The 27572-nt window shown below is 41.5% G+C and overlaps 1 protein-coding gene across 1 annotated transcript in view; it reads left to right on the top strand.

Moving 5' to 3' along the window:
* The window catches only part of LOC124619972 (lysosomal-trafficking regulator), a 594456-nt gene that overhangs the window by 59319 nt on the left and 507565 nt on the right, over positions 1-27572 (top strand). The window contains exons 8-9 of the mRNA XM_047146635.1: positions 25063-25200; positions 27228-27448. Of these exons, the coding sequence (XP_047002591.1) occupies positions 25063-25200; positions 27228-27448 (359 nt within the window). The remainder of the gene's footprint in view (positions 1-25062; positions 25201-27227; positions 27449-27572) is intronic.

Below are 27572 nucleotides of genomic sequence, written 5' to 3' on the forward strand. Positions count from 1 at the left end.
GGGTGGCACGGGATACATGCGGACGTGCATTGTCCTGTTGGAACAGCAAGTTCCCTTGCCGGTCTAGGAATGGTAGAACGATGGGTTCGATGACGGTTTGGATGTACCGTGCACTATTCAGTGTCCCCTCGACAATCACCAGTGGAGTACGGCCAGTGTAGGAGATCGCTCCCCACACCATGATGCCGGGTGTTGGCCCTGTGTGCCTCGGTCGTATGCAGTTCTGATTGTGGCGCTCACCTGCACGGCGCCAAACACGCATACGACCATCATTGGCACCAAGGCAGAAGCGACTCTCATCGCTGAAGACGACATGTCTCCATTCGTCCCTCCATTCACGCCTGTCGCGACACCACTGGAGGCAGGCTGCACGATGTTGGGGCGTGAGCGGAAGATGGCCTAACGGTGTGCGGGACCGTAGCCCAGCTTCATGGAGACGGTTGCGAATGGTCCTCGCTGATACCCCAGGAGCAACAGTGTCCCTAATTTGCTGGGAAGTGGCGGTGCGGTCCCCTACGGCACTGCGTAGGATCCTACGGTCTTGGCGTGCATCCGTGCGTCGCTGCTGTCCGGTCCCAGGTCGACGGGCACGTGCACCTTCCGCCGACCACTGGCGACAACATCGATGTACTGTGGAGACCTCACGCCCCACGTGTTGAGCAATTCGGCGGTACGTCCACCCGGCCTCCCGCATGCCCACTATACGCCCTCGCTCAAAGTCCGTCAATTGCACATACGGTTCACGTCCACGCTGTCGCGGCATGCTACCAGTGTTAAAGACTGCGATGGAGCTCCATATGCCACGGCAAACTGGCTGACACTGACGGCGGCGGTGCACAAATGCTGCGCAGGTAGCGCCATTCGACGGCCAACACCGCGGTTCCTGGTGTGTCCGCTGTGCCGTGCGTGTGATCATTGCTTGTACAGCCCTCTCGCAGTGTCCAGAGCAAGTATGGTGGGTCTGACACACCGGTGTCATTGTGTTCTTTTTTCCATTTCCAGGAGTGTAGTTCGTTAATGTACATTGTTTTAATAGTTTCTAATCGGCACTGTGTGTGATGAATTACTAATGCACTGTTTATTCACACACTATGTGATGGACTGTGTTGATTATTTAAGATGGTCTGTGCTAAGACTCAGTTAAATAATTTTATGATTTTAAACTTTCTAATCTTTCGTAACATGTTGTTGTATTAAACTGTAGAGTTAATATATAACTGTAACTGTAAATATATTTGCGTTTTGTAGCTAATTGTTCACATTAAAAAAATTCTGATTAAAATTACTTTTTAAACTCTCACAACCCATTTAGTTGAAAGTCACTTCTTAATGAATTCCCAGTTAATAAACAGTTAATTAATATTTCTCTCTCTCTTTCTCCATAGTTTCAACTTTGAGGAGTAGTTATTTCGTAGGATGAAATTAGTGCCAACTTGGTGCGGGGATATCTTTGGTTAAAGAATGTACCCTGTTTAAAATAAACTTTGTTGTATTTTCAGTACTTCCTTTACATAGCACAGATAAATAAAATTTTTATTATAATCTCAATTAAAACACCAGAAATCAAATCAATAACCATGTATTAGCAACAAGAGCAAGCACTGAGTGCAGCAAGTGAGAAAAAGAAGTGTGTTAACCATGTCATATAGTAGCTTATATAGACTGAAACAGTTTACGACATAACATTCTTTTATCCCTTTTGTTAGTATTCTTAGACACTACTTTGCATTTAAATAATAAATGTTTCATTTTATTACAAAAAAGAATAATAGAGACAGATTAAAATACATCAGCTACGGCTGACGAAAATGCAAGAGTGGCTTCAATTCCTGCAAAAATTTGAAAGTGGTGGGAAGCAATAGCTGCCATACACTATTTGTCTTGTTACTCTCATGAAATTTTTAAAGCTTCTGTTTTTTACTACAAAGCAGAAATGCTGTGTATGACTGAGCAAAATCCATGAACTTGGTACTCGGCTACTATGCCTATCAGTCAGAATGTTGTGATAGCCTTCTCATGTGGGAACGAGCACACCTGGTCACATTAAGGTCCCTTGGTGCAACACAGAAGTTATGCAGAATGAAGAAAAACTGAAATTTGGAAGTTTTACACCCAACTTTATGCTTTGTGGAAAGGGCAGCAGCATTTTCGCTTGTTCCGGGGGAAAAGAGTGGTCAATCAATGAATCTGTCCCCATAACATCAGTCCATTAATGGGTTAGGTAACTGATAAGAAAATAAGGTACACATACTACTGTCACTTCAGTTATTGACACTGCAGCCAGTTTGGCGTAGTTCCCCACTTCCATTATTTTGTGGCCATTTCTACATCTCGGTTCAGCTGCTGTGCATTATGCCATCAGCTGCCTGCTTTGTATACTCATATCTGAGCACACCCCTACAGTTCTTTTGTTACACTGTCAATTGGACTATGGCTGTCAGCAAATACTTGTCTAATGTGTGCCCAGGTGCTATATCTCCTCCTTTCATTATGGAACAGCTCTGTTCCTTACTCAATCAATCCTTCTGATCTTCGGCGGTCTTCCCTAATGTCACACTTTCGAGGCTTTTAATAGTTTAATCATTTCTGTCTGACCCACTGTCAAAGTTTCACACTCAAATAGACCTGTGCTCCAAACAACTTTTTGTGAATCTTTTTCCAGTCTCGAGGTCTACATTTTCATACATTGGCAGGCGTTGTTATCTTTTTATTGGAAAATTTTTGACTTGTGCAATCCTAGCTGCTGTATCTTTCTCTCATCTTTACCTTTTACGTCCTATAAATCAAACTTCTTCCACCTCTTCGAGTGTCTCCTATTGAAGTTTAGCATTCAGACAGCTGGCATATGTCTGCTGGACATACCATTACCTCTATCTTAGTTTTCTTTTGGTTTAAGTGACTATTGTAGCTATCAGCTAGCACACAGTCCAGTCACCTAGTACACAGGCCATTTCATTTGTCATCTCACTGCTGAGGCCTGGGTGAACTGTATTGTACATGTACTCTGTCCGTGACAAAACACTCCCGTTACGGGACAGTCATTTATTTCCGTCACTGCCTTTTCTGAATACAAATTAAATGTTGGTGTTGACAATGAGTGACCATGCTTTTCACCATTTCTGATGTCGGCCTCCTGTAACATTGCAGTTCAGGAGTTCTCTGTATTGCTTTGTGTATAGAGAATGGATTACTGTGCTCTCCCTGTTGTGTATATGACACTGGATAAAAATTTCATAGCTAACACTTGGTTCAAGAGTCATGAAAGAAGGTTGTACACATGGAAGAGGCCTGGAGATACTAGAAGGTATCAGATAGATCATATAATGGTAAGACAGAGATTTGGGAACCAGGTTTTAAATTGTAAGACATTTCCAGGGGCAGATGTGGATTTTGACCACAATCTATTGGTTATGAACTGTAGATTAAAACTGAAGAAACTGCAAAAAGGTGGGAATTTAAGGAGATGGGACCTGGATAAACAGACTAAACCAGAGGTTGTAGAGAGTGTGAGGGAGAGTATTAGGGAATGATTGACAAGACTGGGGTAAAGAAACACAGTAGACGAAGAAGAATGAGTAGCTTTGAGAGATGAAATAGTGAAGGCAACAGAGGATCAAGTAGGTAAAAATACGAGGGCTAGTAGGTAAAAATACGAGGTTTAGTAGAAATCCTTGGGTAACAGAAGATATTTTGAATCTAATCGATGAATGGAGAAAATATAAAAATGCAGTAAATGAAGCAGGCAAAAAGGAATACAAACATCTCAAAAATGAGATCGACATGAAGTGCAAAATGGCTAAGTCGGGATGGCTAGAGGACAAATGTAAGGATGTAGAGGCTTATCTCACTAGGGGTAAGATAGATACTGCCTACAGGAAAATTAGAGAGACCTTTGGAGAAAAGAGAACCACTTGTATGAATATCAAGAGCTCAGATGGAAACCCAGTTATAAGCAAAGAAGGGAAAGCAGAAAGGTGGAAGGAGTATATAGAGAGTCTGTACAAGGGCGGTGTACTTGAGGACAATATTATGGAAATTGAAGAGGATGTAGATAAAGATGAAATGGGAGATACGATACTGCGTGAAGAGTTAGACAGAGCACTGAAAGACCCAAGTCGAAACAAGGCCCCGGAAGTAGACAACATTCCATTAGAACTACTGACAGCCTTGGGAGAGCCAGTCCTGGCGAAACTCTACCATCTGGTGAGCAAGGTGTATGAGACAGGCGAAATACCCTCAGATTTCAAGAAGAATATAATAATTCCAATCCCAAAGAAAGCAGGTGTTGACAGATGTGAAAATTACTGAACTATCAGCTTAATAAGTCACAGCTGCAATATACTGACGCGAATTCTTTACAGACGAATGGAAAAACTGGTAGAAGCTGACCTCGGGGAAGATCAGTTTGGATTCCGTAGAAATATTGGAACACATGAGGCAATACTGACCCTGTGACTTATCTTAGAAGATAGATTAAGGAAAGGCAAATCTATGTTTCTAGCATTTGTAGACTTAGAGAAAGCTTTTGACAATGCTGACTGGAATACTCTCTTTCAAATTCTGAGGGTGTCAGGGGTAAAATACAGGAAGTGAAAGGCTATTTACAATTTGTACAGAAAGCAGATGGCAGTTATAAGAGTCCAGGGTCATGTAAGGGAAGCATTGGTTGAGAAGGGAGTGAGACGGGGTTGTAGCCTCTACTCGATGTTATTCAATCTGTATATTGAGCAAGCAGTAAAGGAAACAAAAGAAAAATTCAGAGTAGGTATTAAAATCCATGGAGAAGAAATAAAAACTTTGAGGTTTGCCGATGACATTGTAATTCTGTCAGAGACAGCAAAGGACTTGGAAGAGCAGTTTAACGGAATGGACAGTGTCTTGAAATCTTGAAAGGAGGATATAGATGAACACCAAAAAAGCAAAACAAGGATAATGGAATGTAGTCGAATTAAATCGGGTGATGCTGAGGGAATTAGATTAGGAAATGAGACACTTAAAGTAGTAAATGAGTTTTGCTATTTGGCGAGCAAAATAACTGATGATGGTCGAAGTAGAGAGGATATAAAATGTAGACTGGCAATGGCAAGGAAAGCGTTTCTGAAGAAGAGAAATTTGTTAACATTAAGTATAGATTTAAGTGTAAGGAAGTTGTTTCTGAAAGTATCTGTATGGAGTGTAGCCAGGTATGGAAGTGAAACATGGATGATAAATAGTTTGGACAAGAAGAGAATAGAAGCTTTCAAAATGTGGTGCTACAGAAGAATGCTGAAGATTAGATGGGTAGATCACGTAAGTAATGAGAGGCGGTATTGAATAGAATTTGGAAAAAGAGGAGTTTGTGGCACAACTTGACTAGAAGAAGGGATCAGTTGGTAGGACATGTTCTGAGGCATCAAGGGATCACCAATTTATTATTGGAGGGCAGTGTGGAGGTTAAAAATCGTAGAGGGAAACCAAAAGATGAATACACTAAGCAGATTCAGAAGGATGTGGTTTGCAGTAGGTACTGGGAGATGAAGAAGCTTGCACAGGGTAGAGCAGCATGGAGAGCTGCATCAAACCAGTCTCAGGTCTGAAGACCACAACAACAACAACAACAACAACAAGAAATTCGTGCAGTATTATCAAAATCCTTCTTCAGATGTTGTGTGTTTCCTTGTTTCTTCTAGATCTGCTGTCTGTTATTAACTAAACCTAAAATTTACTTTTCATGTACGACTACTTCCCCTGCTTCTCCTAAAAAGTGAACTGGTTCTTCCCTGATCTTCATTTAGGTTTTGCTTCTGCTATTTGATAATGTACTCTTGTGAATAGTTTAATAGATATTCTAATAGATTGATTGTGCAGTAATCGTCACATGTATTTGTTCTCGAATTCTTCAGAAGGTGGTAATTATATTTTTATTTCGAAATCTGATATAACTTACCCAGTTAAATAAATTTCAACAACAGGCTCATACAGTCCTCGAACTGCCCTTTGGGCTAATGCCTATCAGAGTTCGGTGGTACAAGATGTGATTGGAAAGTTTTAAGAATGGGTCCGCTACTGCTTACTGGTCTGGCAGGCAGGTACACAGAGGGTGGGGAGTGAGTCATTGCCTTGTCCTTGAACGCCCTCTGACAGGAAACTGCATTTCCTTTATTCAGTTGGTTGTGGCAGCTGGTTGAGTGTGGGTCTGCTTGGGCTTGTTGCCGGATTCTGTCTGTGTGGAAGTGGATGTAAAAACGGAGCAACGAGTTTGTGTGAAATTTTGTTTTAAAACTGGGAAATCAGCTTCTCAGACTTACAAACTATTAAAAAGAGCTTTGGGAGATAATTGTATGATTCAGGCAAATGTTTCTGTCTGGTTCAACATATTTAAAAATAGCCGCGAATCATTTGAAGATGAACCAAGGTCCGGCTGTTCTTCCACCTCAAAAACGAATGAAAATGTTTTGAAAGTTTGCGACCTAGTGCACTCTGATCGTAGACTTACAATTAGGGAGATGGCTGATGATCTGAAGTTTCTATTCAGTTCAGTCAATTTTAACTGAAGATCTGAACATGCGTTCAGTGTCCGCAGAATTCATTCCAAAAGTGTTGTCAAGTGACCAGAGACAATACCTACTTGAAGTGTGCCAAGAACTGTATAATCAGACTAAAGATGACCCAGATTTGTTAAATAGGGTAATTACAGGTTATGAATCATGGGTATATGGATACGATCCTGAAACCAAAGAGCAGTCTTTGCAGTGGAAGACTCAAAGTTCACCACGACCGAAAAAAGCACGGCAAAGTTGGTCGAAGATGAAGATAATGTTGGTGATTTTTTTTTTTTTTCGATTCTACTGGTATTGTGCATCATGAATTTACCCCTGGAGGACAGACAATTAACCAGAAATACTACAAATGTGTCCTTTAGCATTTGCACAAAAAGGCGCAGAAGAAAAGGCCTGCATTGTGCTGGGTGCTACACCATGACAATGCTCTGGCTTATCGTGCCTTCTCCATCGTTGAATTTTTGGCCAAATTCAAAATTCCTGTGCTTCCATAACTGCCATATTCCCCTGATTTGGCCCCTGTGGACTTCTGCCTGTTTCCTAAACTGAAATTTTTCACTGAAAGGGAAGCAATTTGACTCGATTGAAGACATCCAGGCAAATACGGAGAGAGTCCTTAACACATTTCAGGAAAAACATTTCCAGGAATGTTTCCAAAAGTGGAAACACCATTGGAGTCGGAGTGTTCAGTCGGAAGGGGACTATTTTGAAGGAGATGCATCACCGTAGCATGTAAGTACCACCATTGTACAATAACAAGCCCGTTCTTAAAACTTTCCAATCACACCTCATATTTCATCAGTACCTGGGCATTTGTACATTTTGAGTTGCTGCATTTCTTTCTGCTCATGGATTTTCTGTATATCTTTGTTAATTTCAGAAATAAGTATTTCCTCTCCATTATCATGTTATGCTGTATTCTTATTTTGAATTTGTGTAATTTCTTTTGAGCAACAATAAAATTTCTCCAAGTACTGTTTTCAGATTTTTGCCTTATTTTTCTGCTTCCATTGCCTTTTTTTTTTCATTTCTTATCATTGCCTGTATCTATGTTAACCTGTTTTAGTCTTGTATCTGTGTCATCACATTTTCCCTCTGACAATTTTTATTTAGCTCTCGTGTATTTTCAAGCAGTTTTGTTTCTGAATGACCTAACTCATTCTATTCATTTAAAATATTTTTACAGCTTTGTCACCACTTTAATGGCAGTCCTTACCTGCTATCTGAGACTGGCTGTTTTACGCATTTTTTGATCATTGTACATTTTTTTCTGCAGTTACTGTCTCTTTCAAGGCCATTCTCCAACTTTCCACGCTGATTACTCTTCGAAATGTTGTTTTTTCTTCTGAATTAGGCTAAATTTTTAGTTTCTTGCACTTGTCCAGCTTGCAACATTTCAACTTCTTTCTTTTTAACTTCTCGAATTTCATTCAGAATTTCATCGTCGGTAGGTTGTGATCGCCAGGCGTGCCGGTACCTGGGTGACACTTGCAATCCTTAAGGAGGCTTATGAGTCTTTGTTTAACTGAAATATAGTTGGTCTGATATCTTCTTTGATCTTTTGAAAACTTGCATATATGCTTCCTTCTCAGAGGGCTCTTGAAAAGCGTATTTGCATGGAATATCTTGTGCCCATCACAGAAGTCTATTACTCTCCTCCCATCCTTAGAAAAGGGCAGTCTGTCTTATGCTGAGGCCAGAGTGCTCCGTGCTTCCTCTCTAATCTGTACCTCTCTCCTCCCCAAGGAAGGAGCCAACAGTTCTCCAAGCTAGGACAGTGTCTTGTACTTCTGCAAGTGACTATCAGCAGTACAGGCCAGTGATTCTGATCCCAGAGGATGGCAAAAGAAAATCGATGCAAGAAGAGAATGTCGATCAGAAATTTGTGATTATAGAATATTAAAGTTAATTGATGAAAGGTGAATACATAAAAATGTAGCAAATGAAGCAGGCGACAGGGAATACAGATACATATAAAGCAGTATATATGTAAAATGATAAATGGCAAACCAGAAATAGCTTTTAGAAAAATTATGCGCCTTCAGAGTCAAGAGAAGTACCTTTGACATGCCAAATAGTGAGTGCCTGAGGAAGCTCAGTCTTTGTTAGCTGGGTACAGCTTTGGCTAACCTGGGTTTTGTGTGATGGGCATCCCCAATCCTCTGTAACCGTAAGCTCTGTACAAGCTGCAGTGACCACCATGCAGCACAGTGGTGAAGTATTGTGTGTCACAGGAAATGTTGATCTCACCTTAACGACATAGATTTTGTGTGTATGTGTTTTTTTACTGATTCGGGGGGGGGGGGGGGGGGCGGGCAGGGGGGGGGGGGCGGGGGGGGGGGCGGAGAGTTAGTTAGTTTAATGCTTGAAATTCTTGTTGAACTTTTACTCTGTCCTAGCCTCCCATGGTAGAATGGAGCCTCTAGTAATGTAGAGGAATTGGTGTCAAACTCAGTGTCTGGCCCTCATGTATACTGGCAATAGCAGTCATGGCCCCTTTGGGCTACTATTGTCGTTGAGAGGTGACACTGGTGGTTGTGGTGTGAGAGTGTTGCTGAAATGACAGGCCTTGTTGAACCCACTCACCGCGTCTGGTGGTGGAGGACAGAGGTGCCAAGTTGGTAGATTGACAGTGGAGTATCCTTTTGAGTAGCACTGTCATAGCTCTACCATTCTGTAAGATTTGCATAGCATGATCATTAAGCTTCAAAATGACGTGATAAGAGTCACTGTAAGGAGGTTGTAGTGGTGAGCAGAGGTGCCTGTTCTGAAAAAACGTGAGCTCTCCTTCAAATCCTTATGATGAAAACTGCTGGTATGGGGCGAAGCGTGGAGATGTAACTCTTTTAACTTGTCACAGTAGGAATGGCATAATGGATGCAGAGAGGAAATCTTGTGATACAAAAAACTGTAGCGGGAGCTTGAAACATTCCTGATTAATATGATGTCTTTTGTTATTAGCCGTAATAGTAGCCTATCTTTAATCTTGATATGACTGTGATCTAATAGGTAAGTGCTAATAGATTTAGCTGCATCGGGAGTCATTTCTAATCAGGATGTGGTTGCTCAACAATGTTCATACAACGATAAAGGGTTGTGCAATAACCAATACCAAAATGATTTACATTGTATGACTTGTATGTTCTGATTAAACACAGTTTTGAGGCAGACACTACTTCTGTCTCAAACTTCTAATTACAGTTAATCTCAACACATCAGTATTTTTTTTTTAATTAGGCCACAAGTTATAATAATGGTTATCACACACAATCCTCAGTGAAATCCGATCTGTGGCCAGCGTACTTGACACGAACAGTGATATTCAGCACACTATGAGCATTTAAGACGCTGCTCAAAAAATAATTTGTCATGAATCAGTAATGTTTTGCTGAGGATTACCCATGATGGTAGATACTCACTCAGCCAGTACACCAGTGCATAGCTCACATCTCCGCCCAGACTCAGTGGACTCCTAACGCGAAACTCTTCCCAGACTTGAGTAACTGAGACTTCACTCAGTCAGCGGTACCAGTGCTTGGCAAGTGATTTTAGCCTACCACCGACCTCTGTGAGGCAAAACTGTGCTTATTGTTGGGTAAGGGATGACAGAACCCCTTACAACCTGCAGTGTCTTTCCATAGATCATCTCAGCTGTTAACACACCGATGTCCTTCTTAATGGTGATGCTTAGGCCAACTAGGTCTAGTAGCAGTGCTGCTGTTTGGATTGTCTCATGGCACATGAGCACAGCTTTGAGTGTTGTGTATCAGTGCTCTGTCATCACTGGCTGAGTGCTAACTTATGGTGTGATGGTGTTGGAATCCACACAATCTAGTGAGCTCGAGAAATAAGGTGGACTCAAGCTGCCATCCTTGATCTGTTGTGGTGTGTGCTGGGCAGCTGAACTGGGTCATTCATATAGTGTGGAATGTCCAGGCTGTTGTTTCTGTGAAAATGTTCATGATTGGAATAATTTTGGCCCAATGGGTGTACCAGTCACTTGCCATGAAGATAAATCTGTCTTTCAGACAGAGGCAACAGACCCACTAGATCAGTGTGGACCGGAAAATTGACCTATTGGTTTATGAATATGGCAGCTAACTTTGGCTGTCTGGCTTGCTAATCATGATTTAGTTAACAAAAAACAAGTTTTTATCATCTCGGCCAAATGTACCGGCCCTCCTTATTTCTTCTGGCCTTATCCAATGTCTGCACAAGTTTGATGTGTTAATTTGAATTTGGCAGTGTTAGTGGTAGAGAGTGCCCCTTCTTTTTGCAGACTCCCCCCCCCCCCCCCCCCCTCCCCCTCACTCCTGAATCCTTGAAGCAGTGTGCTAATGTGTGCATCTGTCCAGGCCGGTCCGTAATATGGCTGTCCCCAATAAACTTAATTGTGCTTTTAGCTGTGGGGTGTGCTAGTTTGTGCTCTGACTCAACCACTTGTTTGTGAAAAACAGTTTGTAAAAATGTCCTAGGAGGACAACAGAGATTCCCAAACTGTATTTTGCAGAACTCTGATGATGATCCACAGAAAGTGAATAAGTGCTCCATGAAAAACTATTAATAATATTCTTTTTCTTTCCTTTCCAATACTTTGACAATACTGATTACATTTAAAAATTTTATTATGATTTCTGTGGTATTAGTTGTTGCTTAAAATTGAAGTAATTGCTAAACAAAACAAGTTTTTCTCATTTTTAAGAAGTTAGCCACCTTCAAAATAAACAAGATGTTTCATCAGTGTAGCAGGATTCACAAAGTGTTCCACCTGAGGAGATGTTTGGGGTTTCCCTGGCCTAGAGGCATCACACAGTAGTTTTTTTTTTATCTTGCTAGAGAGAGCCTCTAGCATTCCTGTGTCCCCACTCACCCCGAGTTGTTGTATGTGCAGCAGCTGCTTGAGCTGTATTGAATTTATGAAAATCCGTAATGTATGAAATTGTATTTAAACTCAAAAAATTGTCTGAAAATATATCATCTATCCCTTTAGTATGACTCGAATCTGTACCAAAGCCACTAATTAATTGTAAGTGTTAAAATTGCCTTGTGGAAAATGTTCCCTTGTTTGTTTTTAAGGCAAAATTGATGGGTTCGTGGTCAGTGTATACTCCAAATGCCTGTTGTTTGATGTACAGGCGGAAGTGCCAGGTGACCTCTTATATTGTGAGCAGCTCTTAATTCTAAGCAGTCCACCTGGTCTGAGTGTCAGTAGGCTTGTGAGGAAACAATCCAGGGGATTACCATGTACCATGGAGGTCGTGCTGATTACCATCAAAATTGTGTGCACAATCACAAGAATGGTAACTGGGTGTGCTGGGTGTGCCAAAAGAAGTGCGTTGCATTGACTGACACTTACCATTTCAAAGGCATGTCAGTAGTCCGTGTCAGTGGGCACCAAACATTGCAGTTTTGACTGTCAAAAGCTACTGTAAGGGGTGCCTGCACTGCAACTGCTCCCAGCAAGAGTCATCAATAAAATTTGATCACTCATAAGAATTTTCTTAGGTATTGAAAGTCAGTGGGGTTGGGCATATTCTGAATTGCATCGAATTTCTCTTTAAGGGGACAGATACCTACTGCAGATACCTAATGATTGCACTTGTCATTTCCAGAGCACACAGCTGTCATCAGTCACTAAGAGACCATAATCTGCTTGTCTGTTATATACAATTCTTAAATGTTCACCATGTTCCACTGTCATTTGTAAAAACACCGGTACTTGATCTAGATAGGTGAAATGAAAAGATAGTTGACACTTAAAGTCAGGACTGCACAGCATTTTTAGCATGACATTCATAAATATTCGAACAATCCTAAAGGTGTTATTATCACTGTCTCCAGAACATCCTGCAGAGCAGCCAGAATTTGGTGGTAAGCTCTCTTGAAGTACATAACACTGAATTTGTGTGCTCCAGCTAGAGGACTTGTAAAATCTTGAATATTGTGAATGAATGTGGTAGCAATCGAGTACAGTGCAAACATTTAATGCATGGTAATCAAGCCGTGGTGTCCATATTGTGTCTTTCTTTTTAATGAGATGTATTAGAGATGCCAGGAGCTGTTGGATCTGTTGATTATTCCTGCTTGAAGCTGTTTTTACTGTGTCCTATTTGTTGCTGAACATTGAGCTTTCTTGGTGACAGATTGACCAAACGTACTCTCAGTGTTACGCAATGTGTTGTGTTTGATGCTACTGTGCTGGGTTGATTGGCGACTGCAATCCTTTTTTAATTTTTTTGGCTCTATATTTGCAGCTTTCAATTCCCATTTTAAGGTATGCAGTTTGGATTTTAATTCTTTGTTGTTGCTCGTACTTGATGTCTGCTGCAGACTTGAATGGAACATGCTGCAACTTCTGAATGCCTTGCATAATTGCTCTATAACTATTTTGGTCCCCAACCAAAGCTCTGTTGCGTGTAGTTGATTTCCTGCCTTTAATGATGTAAGAAATGAGTGCTAATACAGGATCAGATACAGCAGACAATAAAAATTCCATTCTGGAGGCTGATAGAAACTTGAGTCCATTATAGTTTTGCATTCACCATAAGTAGAAATAGATGAACTGTTTGCATCAGCAGGCCATAAACACTCTTGAGACTTCTCAGTTGTTGCTGCTGCTGCATTTCTGGTAAGGTGCTCACATCAGAACTACTTTCCATCAGATTTGGAGGCAGCTGTTTGTGATTTACCTTCAGTTGTCTAGATCCTTTAAAATCATTAGCCTGGTTTTAGTTTACAAGCTGGCTGTGCATGACCACAGTGCCAGTGTTTATTCTTGTTTGAAAGTACTACTTGTAAAGAAACCACTGCCTGGTGGCTGCTATGTTTGGATGGTTGGTGGTGGTGAGTTTGATGTTGTTATTGTTGGCACCACTAGGGATGCTGCATCTGTTGACCGGTAGGTACTTGTAAGCTTGCTTGCAGCCTGATGTGCCCAATACTGGTCACTATTTACATTTGGGTAACCAAAGTGCAACACACTTCATAGGCTGTGCTTCATAGTGGCTGTGATACCAGCACATGGATGAGCATTGCTTCTTGTTCTGTTTTTTACTGCCACAGCACCCGAAGTGGTAAAATAGTGAAGTGGCAGCATCTTCTTGTGTAGCATTGACTTGTCCCTCGTCTCCCTTCTTGGTAATATGTTCCATGAATGCATCCAAGCCTTTTTCCAAAGTCTGGAGTTGTACAGAATATGTAGGGTCGTATTCCACTTTTGACTGTGGAGGCTATTGCCGTGGTGACATCATTTTGGGATTGTGTCTCTATACACACTTTTTCATGTTGAAGCATGCAGTGGACCTTGTCTGCAATTTCTATCTCAGGATTTTATATTTGCCACTTTTTATAACTGCTGTTCTTACTGGTTTAGCCAGATGTGACTCTTACTGGCTGAGCCAGATGTGACATAATTTTGTGTCTGCCATTTCAGACTTGGCAAAAATATTGTGTATGTGGTGCCAATAATCAGGTACTGCTTTATCACCAATTTTCTCACTGTTTAACAGCTGTTGGTTGCGTTGAACCTGTTGTTTGCAGAATCTTCTGAATGAAGTGGTTTTGGGATTCCAATACTTGTTCTGCACTGGCATGTTTTTAATAATGTGTGACACTAAAACCAATGCATGAGAATTCAAAGCATTAACTCTTGGAATAAATTGCATTTCATCACTTGAAACACAGTTTGAGCAAAAGGAAGTTCCAGCATACAAAAGCATGATTCTGGTTGCTGTGATAAAGGTGGTGGGATTTCCACTTTACTTCGTGGCATGATCAAGACACTTTGAGTGACAAACAGAATGTTGTCACCATAATGGTATCTCGCAGAACTCCAAAAACATTTTTTGCTCTCTATTTGAAGTTGATTGAAATGTAAAGTCACCACTTACATTGTGTGTGGCTTCACGGTGCTGTCTGATCTTCTATCTCGGAATAGTATTGTCTGTTGTAGGCATTGTCAGTTTGCTTATAAATCTTTGCCCTCTAGGATTCCATTTTTCTTCTCAGGGTCACCAATATGTGGGTATGTTAACCACAGTAAATAACATAGACATTAAAGGGCTACCACTGGGGCAACTGCTACAACTCACATGTATAAGTCTCACCCTGGCAAGCAGGGCCTCAAACCTTTAGTTCCACAGCTATTTGTGGCACCTAGATGGAACTGTTAAAACCTAATCTCTGTACACCCAGTGGGTTGCTCAACCCAACAAGAATGCTTGTGTAGCCACTACTCCATGGAGTAAAAAAGTATAAGGTAGTTCTGTTTGCAGTAACAAAACATCTGCTGCTAGACATATGTATTTTTAATCATTAAAATTAAAAAAAGACAACAGCTTTGAGAAAGATTCACCTATCTACATTCAGAAGGCTCTAGAGAGCATCGCTGGCATCATGTATGTACAAGGGTCATTCAATAATTACAGAGACAAATTGGTCTGGGGAAAAATCTGTTGGTAGGGCAAGTTTGGTACTTTTATGGCTTTAAGTTGGCATCACTGGGATGAGCCTTGATCAGCTGATGTATCAACATTGTTTTGTTTATAACCTCAGAAATACGTTTCAAAATGGCGAGTCCACTTGAAACATCCACATTATTTGAACAACGTTCTGTTATTCGTTTTGTACTTACTGAAGGCAAGAAACCAGTGAATATTTACTGTAGAATGTCTAAAGTTTATGGTGAAGATTGTATGAATAGTGCAAATCTTTACAAGTGGGTAGAGCAGTTCAAAAATGCTCGTGACTCAGTGGCTGATGAACACCGTCCTGGCTGACCAGTTACAGTTTCAACTCCCTCACTTGAAATTCAAGTTGATGATATAATTCGTGCCGACTGCCATGTGACTGTGGAAATGATAGTTGATAATGTTCAAGTTAGTACTGATACAGTTCATAACATAATCTGTACTGCAAAATATGTGCAAGATGGGTCCCAAAGGAGTTGACGCGGCTACACAAGGAAACAAAGTTGAGAGTGTGCACAGAGCTAAAAGAACATTATGAAAGAGAAGGTGAGCACTTCCTCAACAACATTTTAATTGTGATGAAACTTGGATTCACAATCATGAGCCAGAATCAAAAAGACAAAGCATGGAGTGGAAGCACCCCAACTTCCCTGTCGAGAAAAAATCCAAAACCCAAGCATCCGCAGGAAAGTTCATGTTGACGGCATTTTGGGGTGCTGAAGGTCCACTTTTTTGTGATTATCTCAAAGAACAGCATACAATGAACAGCCAATACTACACGGATTTGCTTTTAAACAAGGTGAAGCCAGCCACGAGAGAGAGATGTCGGGGATCTCAGACGAGACAGTGTGATTTTCCAGCAAGACAATGCACATCCTCATATTGCTCAACTAACCTGCGAAACCGTTGACAAAATGGGCTGGGAAATACTGCCTCACCCCCTTTACAGTCCTGATTTAGCACATAGTGATTTTCATTTGTTTGGTCCACTGAAGCAGGCATTATGTGGGAACAGGGTCCAGGACAATGAGGACATGAAAAAGTTTGGGAAAATTCGTTCAAACATCAGGTTCTTTGCAGCCAGAAAAAAAAGCTTGTAGCCTGATGGGACAAGTGCATAAATGTTCAAGGGGATTATGTTGAAAAGTAGAAAAACTATTGTCTTGTAAAAATAGATGCTTTTTTCTCCAGATCAGTCTGTCTCTTTAATAACTGAATGACCCTCTTATAAAGCAGTTGAGAAGCAGCTAAATTCCTTGGGGAATATTCCATCAAGAATGAGCTGCATGGCTCCCTCAAACTTTAGCAAAGATGTGTCGTGTAGTGATATTATAGATATTTCCAAAGAACAACAGAAAGATTAAAGGGCTCAGAAAGATGTGATTGATGTGCAAAATATGATGAAAATAGTAGATGCCAAACTGGTAAAATTTATGGATTTACTCTTACATTCAATAGCACAACACCTCCAGACCACATCGAGGCATCGTTCATTAGCAGAAAAGTGAGTCCTCGTATACCCAGTCCGATACACTGTTTCAAATGCCAGCACTTTTGATACACTGCTTTAGCATGTAAGGGAGAAGCCACTTGTCACAAAATGGGAAGGCTGTTCACCATGGAGTCACTTGTTCGTCTCTTCTGAGGAGTGTTAATTGCTCTGGGGATCATCTTGTATGGGGTAGAGACTCCACCATCTACCGTGAAGAAAATCTGGTGCAAATGCTAGAAACAACAAAGGGGTTCTATATGGTATAGCAAAAATATCTATAAAGCAATACAACCTCCTGCTTTGGTACTTCATGTGCTTCACATCCCGAAAAGTCAACCCAGAAATCCAGAGTCTGTACACGAGTAGAGAAATCTAATGTCAGCACCAACACCTGTGTGTGTAAGTGTAATGGCAAGGTGCTATTACCACAGGTCCCTCCAGAAAATCTGAAAAGGTCATTGTTGCCAACATTGTAGAGCTTCCAGCAAATCAAAAGGCTGGCTCCAGTAAACATGTGAGCACTCACACTGCCACGAATAGACCTCTGAAGTCTCTCCACACAAACAAACCAAAAGGGAAGTGTTGGACATGGGAGGAATCATCTGTTAGACCATGCAGATCTCTCTCTCTCTCTCTATTGCCTTTCTAACCATACCACTTCAAACAGAGTGGAATACGAAAGCTGCCTGAGGCACCAACCTAGCCCCTCAACTAAACCTTCAAGCTTGGTGGAATCCCTGCACTGGCAGAGAGACAGGGTGAAAGAAAAACCCCATTGATAAATGGGCTCCCGTACTACTGTGGAACAATGGTGGATTCAGGACATGTGGATGAACTGAAACTCCTAGCACAGGGAAGGCACTGTGTTTGTGTTTCCTTTAATGTCCCTGTGCCACATGTCTATACCTTCTACCTGAAGGACGACCTGCTTGGCAAAAGGTTCAGTCTATGTAAATCATTACTCAGCTATACTCTCTGTACGTACCATCACAAGAAGCAGTAAATTACAAGGCCCTGAACAAGATCTTTTACTCCTCTGACCATTTCTCATACTTGGATACTTCAGTGTATATAATTATAATAGAGGGAAACATTCCACATAGGAAATATATATCTAAAAACAAAGATGATGTGACTTACCAAATGAAAGTGCTGGCAGGTCGACAGACACACAAACATACACGCAAAATTCAAGCTTTCGCAACAAACTGTTGGCTCATCAGGAAAGAGGGAAGAGGAGGGAAAAGACGAAAGGATGTGGGTTTTAAGGAAGAGGGTAAGGAGTCATTCCAATCCCGGGAGCGGAAAGACTTACCTTAGGGGGAAAAAAGGATGGGTATACACTCGCGCACACACACACATATCCATCCACACATATACAGACACAAGCAGACATATGTGTGGATGGATGTGTGTGTGTGTGTGTGCGAGTGTATACCCGTCTTTTTTTCCCCCTAAGGTAAGTCTTTCCGCTCCCGGGATTGGAATGACTCCTTACCCTCTCCCTTAAAACCCACATCCTTTCGTCTTTTCCCTCTCCTTCCCTCTTTCCTGATGAGGCAACAGTTTGTTGCGAAAGCTTGAATTTTGTGTGTATGTTTGTGTTTGTGTGTCTGTCGACCTGCCAGCACTTTCATTTGGTAAGTCACATCATCTTTGTTTTTAGATATATATTTCCTCAGTGTATATAATGTGTTACGAGACTCTCACTCTGACCCAGTGGCCGAGATTTGCAAGGCCTTGTGATGTCTTGGGAGCTGTGCATCCTAAACACAGGCAATCTCAAACATTTCAATGCTGCTGAGCATCCTCTTTATGCTCTACAGCCCTCGCAGGTTTCACTCAGTTGGAAGTTACTGGTGACCTTCATTCAGATGACAGCTTCCCACTCTGGATACCTCTACCAGATTGTGCAGTCTCCAAGAGGAAGCTGCTGAAACTGTTAATTGACGTAACAAACTGGATGGAGTACAGCCTGCTGACTTTTTGAACAATGAGACAATATCCAGGAAGGTGTGGACATCACAAATGTGATCAGATGTGGCACTGACTTACCTGTCTTGGAGTCCTCAGCCAATCTCAGTAGGAAGCCTGTACCTCAGCGAAATGATGACAACCATTAAGCTGCCCACACTAAACATGTGGCTCTGCAGCACGTTAAATGCTGACTGACAGCAGAAATACTCACAGCCACTCAACTAGTGAGGACCACAGCTCAACATATTATTGAGGAGGGCAAGAATAGGTCATGGCAAGTATTTCTGGACTCAATCTGTGGCTCCACTTATTCTATAAAATGGGAAGCCATCAAGATGATTTCCAGTAAATGCAGTTGATCAGCTATAGTAGCAGTCTTGAAGATAAATGTCTACAGTTCATGGACATTGCCCAGGCTACAGCAGAACATTTTGCTATGGCTACTGCCATTGCCAGCCAGGATCCAACTGTCCGCCGTACCTTTTGGCTGTGGAGAGGACTGCACTGGTGTTCAATTCTGAGTCATACAACTGTGAGACTCAGTGTCACTGCACCCAGTCGTGATTGAATCTTATACAAGAAGGTGTGAAACTTGAAAATGGAATTAAAGGAAATTCTGCTAGAACGTTTTAATTTGATATTGCAGACCAGACATTTTTTCAACTAGAGGAGGGAAGTACTTTAGATATATCTCCTCAAACCAGAAAAGTTCCAAATTTGCCTCAGTTTTTAAATAACAGTCATTTTGATGAGATGTGTCGCAAAGACCCTGCAGTGAGTGGTTAATTGTCATCAATTCTAGGCCAGTCATTTTCAGTGCACGTTTCCAGGTGGTGTTGATCCACTGTCGACAACCTGACCCAACTGAAGGTGGTTTTCCGTTGTAGACAGCATTGTATAGAGAGATTTTTTGACATCAAAAAGGTGTATGACACTACTTGGAGAGAGAGTACACTACTTGGAGAGAGAGTATTCTAGGGCAGCACCAATAACAGGTCTTTCGTGGGTGCCTACCCATAGTCGTTTGGTCCTTGTTATTGAAACACCTTTTTAAATACTGAGCTGGAAAAGTGCTGTTTAGTACTTTGGAGCAGGGAATGACTGTACCCAGAAAGGTGTTTTAAGTATTAGCCTCTTTGCCACAGCGATGAACAGTATAATGTCCACAATAAGGAGTCTTGTGCAGTGCTCCTTATTTGTGGGTGATTTTGGAGTTGTTTGTGCCACATACAACACTGCAACAGCAGTACATCAGTTACAAACCACAACTGAGAGATCAGGGAGTGGGCTGCTAAGACATAAATTTTCTGCGTATAAGTGTGTGTGTGTGTGTAATCATTCTTGTGTCATTTTAATTTACTTGACATACAAATGAACAAATGGGGAGACACCATTCTACATTTTTAAAGATGCAATGAGATTTCTGTTTGATGCAAAACTGCTGTGATTACCATTCCTAAAGGATCTGAAGGTAATGATTCTGAAAGCACTACAGATAATAAAGTACCTTAGCCACAAGTCTTGGAGGGTTGACAGGCCAAGTCACTCCAGTTTTATAAGGCTCTCATGAGATCCTGGTTAGGCTATGGTTGCACAACGTACAGATTAGCAAAGCCTTCTTACTTGAAGATCACATTGACATTACCCACCTTAAGGGGATCAGGCTGGCCACGGGTGCTTACAGGAACAATTCCATGCCCAGCCTCTGTGCTGAGACTGGGGAACTGCCACTCACCATATGGTGGCAACTTCTCGTGGAGAACGGGATGTATATAGTCTCCACTGTTCCAAATTCTCCAGCATACCTTACCATTGCTTGTCTTAGAATAATATGGAACAAATTTTCTCTGTCTGTTCAGGAGCAACGAAGCCATATGGGACCTGCATGACGTGTGAACTTAGTCATTTGCTATGGGCGTAGTACAACCACAAACTTGCCCTGATTATTGCAAAGGCCCAAAGTATTTTTAGATTTACTGAGGAACAGGAAAGACTACACTCCTCTGTCTGTTTTTAATTCAATATTTTATGACATTTTAAATGAGCACCACAGTTGTATAGCTGTATCCATAGACTGGTCTATACAGGAGGAGACCCTCAGCTGCTCTGTTTGTTTCTCTGATTGTATCCTCAAGATCCATCAACTGGAAGAATTCCCTGTGTTTTATGCAGAATTATATGTGATTTTTAGGGCACTGGTGCAAGTGAGATGTCACTCTTCCAATGCTTGTATCCAAAAAGTAAAGCAGTCCAGAATATCCAGGATGTCCTTCTTTGGCTACAGAGGCTGGGGAAGGAGGTTGTATTCTGCTGTACATCAGGAATGTGGGTATTCAGGTAAATAATTTAACAAATGTAGCAACCAAAGAGGTGTGAAGGCATTATCAGATAGTTCAGTGTGCCATCCCCTTATGAGCTATCTCACTGCTGAGGTACAGAGTCATGGGTGAATGGGTAGAAGAATGCCGGTCGTGACAGACAATAATCTGTGCCTAATGATGTCAGGAGTAAAGTGGCCATGGTGTATCTTTTTCTGGTGACATAGACAAGATGTGGTCCTTCCCACTTGGCTTCATATTGGAGCTGAAATTCTGATGCGTGGCTTCTTGATCCAGGGAGAGTACCCTCCATTATGTGGTGCTTGTGGTGTACATATCACACTGCACCACGTTTCAGTTTGCTGCATTTTATTTTCAGACAAAATGGCAGTGGCTGATTTCCCTTCAAATTTGCAATCTATTTTAGCTGAAAATGAGATGAATGTGGTACAAACTTTTAGGATTATGTGAAATACCTGTCTTGCTCCAGATACATTAGAGAGGAGTTTTTAATGACCTACTACCAGTGTGGTTGGCTCATCCTTTTTTGTAAGTATTCAGCTAGCCACAGATCCCTTTGTAGTTATTTTAGGCTTGTTTTTGTATTATTTCTGTTTTAATCAAAGATTTTACAACAGTTGCCCAAATGGGCAATATTTTAAATGAAGCATACATGTGCGCACGCACACACACACACACACACACACACACACACACACACACACACACACACACCAACCACTAAATAATCAAAGAAAGGGTAAAAGCAGAACTTAGAAGGGCTGTATAAAGGAGAGAGACTTGACAACAATATTATCCAAAGGTAAGAGGGGAGAATGAAGGGAAGGTGAGCCATAGAATACTGAGAGGCTGATCTGATAGAATATGGAAGACCAAAATTATAACAAGGCCCCTGGAAGAGATGGCTTTACTTCAGGATTATTCATATTCTTGGTAGAACCAGCTATGAGAAAACTATTCCACTTGATGTGCAAGATATGTGAGACAGGCAAAGTACCTTTACACAGATCTAACAATTCCAATTGCAAAGGAGGCAGATGCTGACCATTGTGTATGTTACCAAACTGTCACTTTACTCAACCATGGTTGCAAAATACTGACATGCATTATGTACAAAAAAATGAAATGACAACTAGAAACTTAAGTTGGGAGGACAGCATGTTTGGGTTCTGCAGAAGGGTAGGAGTAGACAAGGCAATACTGGTCCTATGGCTTACCTTTGTTAACAGGTAAGAGAAAGCCAAACCTGCATTTCTAGCTTAAGTAGATTTTTAAAAAAATTACAGTGTTGATTGGAATAACCTCTTTGAAATTATGAAGTTATCAGGATAAAATGTAAGAGGATGAATGTTATGTAGGCGCCCCGGTGGTCCCGGTCGCCTATGGTGGAGTGGATAGCCGAGCGGTGACCTCTCCAGTTGTCAGGATCCTAGGAAATGGCTGTAGAAGCGTCAGAAACGCCAAAGAAACATTATTAATTCATAACAACTTTATGTGGCTTGGTGATATCTACGACCTTCCCCAAGTCCTCGCTGACTCGTAGCGATGCCACCAGATCCGGACCGCGCAGTCTTGCTAGCGCAGCGCCGCGTGCTGTGATGTAGCGGAGGAATGTCCTTACTTCGGCCGCGTGTGGATGGTGGCACCCAGCTAGCTAGCGGCTCGGCTGCGGACAGCAAGAGGCTCCGGGTTGGAGTCCCTGGAGCTGTCGTCACCAGAAGCGTTCTCGTAGTGTGGAGTGTACTCTATCCCACCCCGTCTTCTTCCCTGCTCCTCCTGGTGGCTCGTCCGCAGTAGACGGGCGGAACGGGCTGCAGTCCCCCAGCGTCGTCGGCTCACCCGGTTGTTACGGCGGATGCACAGGGCCTAGGCCCCACACGATCTCGACGACGGCTCACTGATGTGGTCAGCATTGGCGGCGAGTGAGACTGCCGTGATGTCTGCTTAATCCTGGGTTGATGATTGACAGCGGCAGCACAACATCTCCTTAATAAAGATTAACATGTCGATCACCGAGCTGAGTGCTACGCAGCGACCCAGTACACATCTACTGCAAGTCTAACTGCAATTGCAAGTGCCTTGTTGCTATCCAAGCTGGCGTATATAAAGGAAGCACGAGCGACATCCTGACGTCATGCTCGTTTGTAATGACCGCATTCGTTCCACTTATAGTGCTGACTTATCTGTCGTACTCGCCCCTTAGGTGTTCTTGCGACAGAGTTACGTGTTGTTGTGGCAGACTTACGCGAAGTTGTGAAATGCAGTACAGCTGACGCTATACTTCTGTCTTGCACTCTACAAAAGTCTCCATCTAACGCAAACCCACGTGCTAAGCAATTCTCTCTCACCTGCTGTGTGTAACCAGGCCATTGCCCCTGCGTGGCGACACATTCCATACGTGTGCAATCCTCATAGCTCTTGCCTAACCTACTGCCTCTGGCTCTCGGAATAGGCAATGAAACATTGACAATATTCCACGTTTCCAACTCTTTACTATTCCGCGACACTACCGTTATCTACGACTTGTAGTGGAAGGAGTATAGGTAACAACAACTCACCATATAGTTGAGGCAGTGATGTAGAAAACACGGAAAATGTCGCTGTGGTGTTGTAGGTGCTTACAAACCACCACCTCATAACCTATAGTGGCTGTGTCTCCTGTGTCTTGAGTGCTGACACCATTTACCTCTAACTGCATGCTCAGCCCTTTACACAGACCAGTTTATTTCATTGCCTTGTGGACTTAGTAGGGAACATATTTCTTTGTCCAGTTCTGTCCACCATTCCTCAAGGAGAGTACTTGCTGCACATGTAGTGTTCTGTAAGCTAAATGCACTTCATGGGTGCCAGTGTGTGCCACCATCCTATTGCCAAAAGCTCCTGGTTTGTTTCGACAGCTGTCACATGGTATGGTGTTGGGTAATTGTGTGCCACAGGAAGTGGGGATCTCGGCTTAACTGCATGTCTCATAAGGGCGATGTAAAGATCTGTAAAAAAGACCACAACCTTGAGGAGTCCTGTGTTCTAGTGTGATGGACAGCATTAGTTACTCGTTGTGAACATGTGTTAAGTTATTTGGCATTTTTAATTACAGTACCCTATAAAACACTGTCACAGTGCATCGTGAGTTGGTGAGTACTAGTGGAACAAGTCATCAAGGAACCCTTCATCAAAAAGAGAAAATTCTTATACTTTTATCATTATACTCTCTCACTGAGTTACAGCTCTGTTTAGATAAGAATTACGCAAAGGGGAAAGAAAGCTTTGGTCAGAGTCGACCCATTTACACCCACAGCCTGAGGTCTTTTATCCTAGCCACTTGGTTACTGCACTACCATGTAATGCTTTATCTGAAACCAATGTGAGAGCTAAAACAATTTGCCACATGACAGTAGTGAAGTTGGCAACTATGAAGGGACGCGAGCACTCTCAGCCCTCACACCACTTAAAAGGGGAGGCCTGGAGAAGTGCGGGTGAGTTCTTCCCTCACCAGTGGTTCAGCTGCTCATATGACTGTCCAGATGTAGGTTTTCCATGATTTCCCTAAATCATTTTGGACGGTACCTTCAAAAGGGTGTGACCTATTTCCTTACCCGTTGCTCCTCGATCTCCACGGGTGCTCCATCTCCGAAGACATCATCATCGATGGGACATTAAGCTCTCGTCATTCCTTCCTTCATTCCTCCCTTCGTCTCTTTATTCTCTCTTTTTGAAGGAAAAGTGGTGGCCCCCTTGGGCCTTTGTTGCATTCAAATTCCATTCTATACCACATTTTCAATTTAATGACATGTCCAAAATCTGCTTCTAATGGACGTGATCTTTTACAGCCAAAGCAATAATTCTTTTGCAAGAGGAGGGCTTATCTGATAGCTACTCATCGTGTAGTGGAGATGTTGAGTCATAGACAGGAACAACAAAAAGTGCTAAACAAGGCCTTTTGGCTGAAAACTTACTTGTTTAGTAGTCTTTTTGTTGTGCTTGTCTGAGAGTCAGCATCTCCACTGTAAGGTGAGTAGCAATCTGTCCTATTCATAGTATTGTCTTTATGCTACCCTCGATTTTCCATTGTTTGATTTAGTCTGATAACTGAATGATATCTAACAGCCTGAGTGCCACTCACCACCTCTTCTATGTGGTGGTTTGTTGAACCACTGTTTAAGCAGCCTTGGATTTTACTTTTATGAAAATTAAATATGAAAATTTCATAAATTATTATAATTGAAGGAGCTGTTTTCTATTTAATTAAGGTTTTGGAAGATGTGGTACACCGTACATCAGCAGCTATTAAGCAGACAGAGGATAAGGGAAATGACGATGAAAGTGCATCTGTGTGTGGTAGTTTTGCAACTGTTGCCAGTCCTCTTACAAAGGAAGATGCCATGAAGGTATGTGGAGAAAAGTCTCACTTGCGCCAATTATTCATTTTATGATTTGTGAAGTAACATTTAAACTTTTGCTTGCAGAATGTATTGTTCCTGCAGTCAAATGTATGTGTTTTCCATTTTTGTTCCCTTCCGTCTTTGTGGACAGATACTTTTTAATCTGTATTTAATCTATTTTGTGTTACTCCTGCTGCTCACCAACAAAGGACATTCCTAAGAAGTAAATTTGATAGCTTGTAAGGAATCTGGTCAGAGTGGCCACAGATGAGTCATGTGGGCATAAGGTGCGCTTGTTTGTGTGAATGTGTGTGTTTTCCTGTCTGAAGAGGGCTTTGGCTGAAAGCTCATTTGTGGCAGTCATTATCGTGCCTGTCTGCAACTCAATGTGTCATTTTCATGGTGAGTCACAGTCTGTCCTTTATGTGATATTGTTGATACACCAATCTGGACTTCTCATTGTTTTAATAATAATAATAATAATAATAATAAAATAATATAAAGATATTCATAAGTTAAAGACACGTCACAGAGAGTCCATAATGATATATCATCATCATAATTTAAAATTAATAGTGAATAAATTTTTACTAGTCTCTGCATGATTATTATGGCTCAAATAGTTATGCATGTCTAGGGGACCAGAGAGGAGGTGTGCACTTTTGAAATAGCGATGCCTTTTCTTAATAAAATACAGTATCATGGATATTTCTTAAATGGAATTTCAGTCCACAGTGGTCTTGTGCACCTTTGAGCACTGAGTAATATCATGCACCCAGTGTACTCCCAACCTGAGAAAGAGGATTTAATAAATGCAGTGAACTTAATAAATAATAAATACAGTGGACTGAATACTGAACTTCATGAATCTCAGTTGCTCTTACAGTAATTTATATTGCTGTCCCCATAACCAGTCTCAGTTTCAGTATACCCTGAACAAGATCATATTATTTTCTCTTGACTGCTAAAGTTAGTTGCTGTCCACACAGTAAGCAGAGTATGCTCTAACAATAAAGCTCATGGAAGTTACAGAGGAACTGGATCATACTTTATTGAAGTTACTACAATACAAAGCCAACTGTGAAAAAGAATCAGCGACATTTTGATATCGGTGCCCCCCTCATGTAATTTTCTTATCTGCCACTGTACTGAAATATTACTTTTGTTTATCCACAAATTTATTCCAGCATCTGGGAGGCTGGCCACACTTTCTTCTTTGATGTGGAGTCTATTGCCATATTGGTTTTGACCAAATTGTGTCTGGCATATGTTGTAAGTGACCATACCAGAGTAGACACTTTCTATCTTTGCAGTTTATAATTATGCTTCCAATGCTCATGATCTCTCTGATTCTGTCATTTCTGACATGATCAAGCCTGATATTTAAAATCTGTAAATTTACTTGTAATGAATACGAAAGCATATTATATAGCATCATTAAAATAACTCCATTGTGATTCTGCTGGACGATAATTCTCAAGTAGTGACTGTCATTCACTTCTTTGTGGACTTTTCCTCATGAGTACATCTCCATTTCTTCATTTTCTATTGCTTCCTGAAATAATTACTATTGAACCATTTTCCAGAAAATATTTCTTCTTCAAAAAACGCAGACGTGAATTATGAGTAAATTATTCGTATAGTATTACTGAAATTCATAAAATTAATATGCATGGCACTACATTCAGCTGTTGATTCCTTTGTGACACTATTACACCAATATTCAAATTATGTGGTTTCGCTCTGCTAACTTTTACTGGAGGTAGTGCAAGATGTGCGATTTCTTAAAAATTCCATGAATGGAGTGGTTTATAAACAGCTGTTCTAGGTATTGAACTCACTGATTCTGGAAGCTTGAGGTTAGATAGTGCCATTTTCACATTTTAACCGACATAAATCTAATCTTTCCTGTTCATTTGTGGACGGGATTTGAGAGTGTGATATTTTATTTTTGTGTAGCATTGTTTGTAGCTTGCTTGACTTTGATTTATTACCATAAATTATCATTACTTTTTTAATTTTTAATGTGCTAGGCCCAGAATGTGGTCTACGGAATATCCCTGGCTGTTCTCGTGTTTGTACGGGGAATCCTCGTCACTCACCGTGGGGGTGGCACCGACAGGCTGCATGACGCTCTCGAACTGCTGGGGCTGTTTCTCCAAGGAAGAGGAGCACGACTTATCGAGTCTGCCATCAGTATTGTTGTTGCTGTGCCATTTGTTGAAAACTGTGTCTCAGTGAGTCGTGCCTCCAGGTAATAAGAAGACTCCTACTCTTTCTCATAGTGTGAAAGTTAGTCATTTTTTAAATTTTATCATGATATGTTAAAATAGCTGCTTAATTACAGAAGCACAGTAGTGCCATCTATAGAGTACCAT

This window comes from Schistocerca americana, chromosome 6 (genome assembly GCF_021461395.2).
Source record: "Schistocerca americana isolate TAMUIC-IGC-003095 chromosome 6, iqSchAmer2.1, whole genome shotgun sequence".
Lineage (NCBI taxonomy): Eukaryota > Metazoa > Arthropoda > Insecta > Orthoptera > Acrididae > Schistocerca > Schistocerca americana.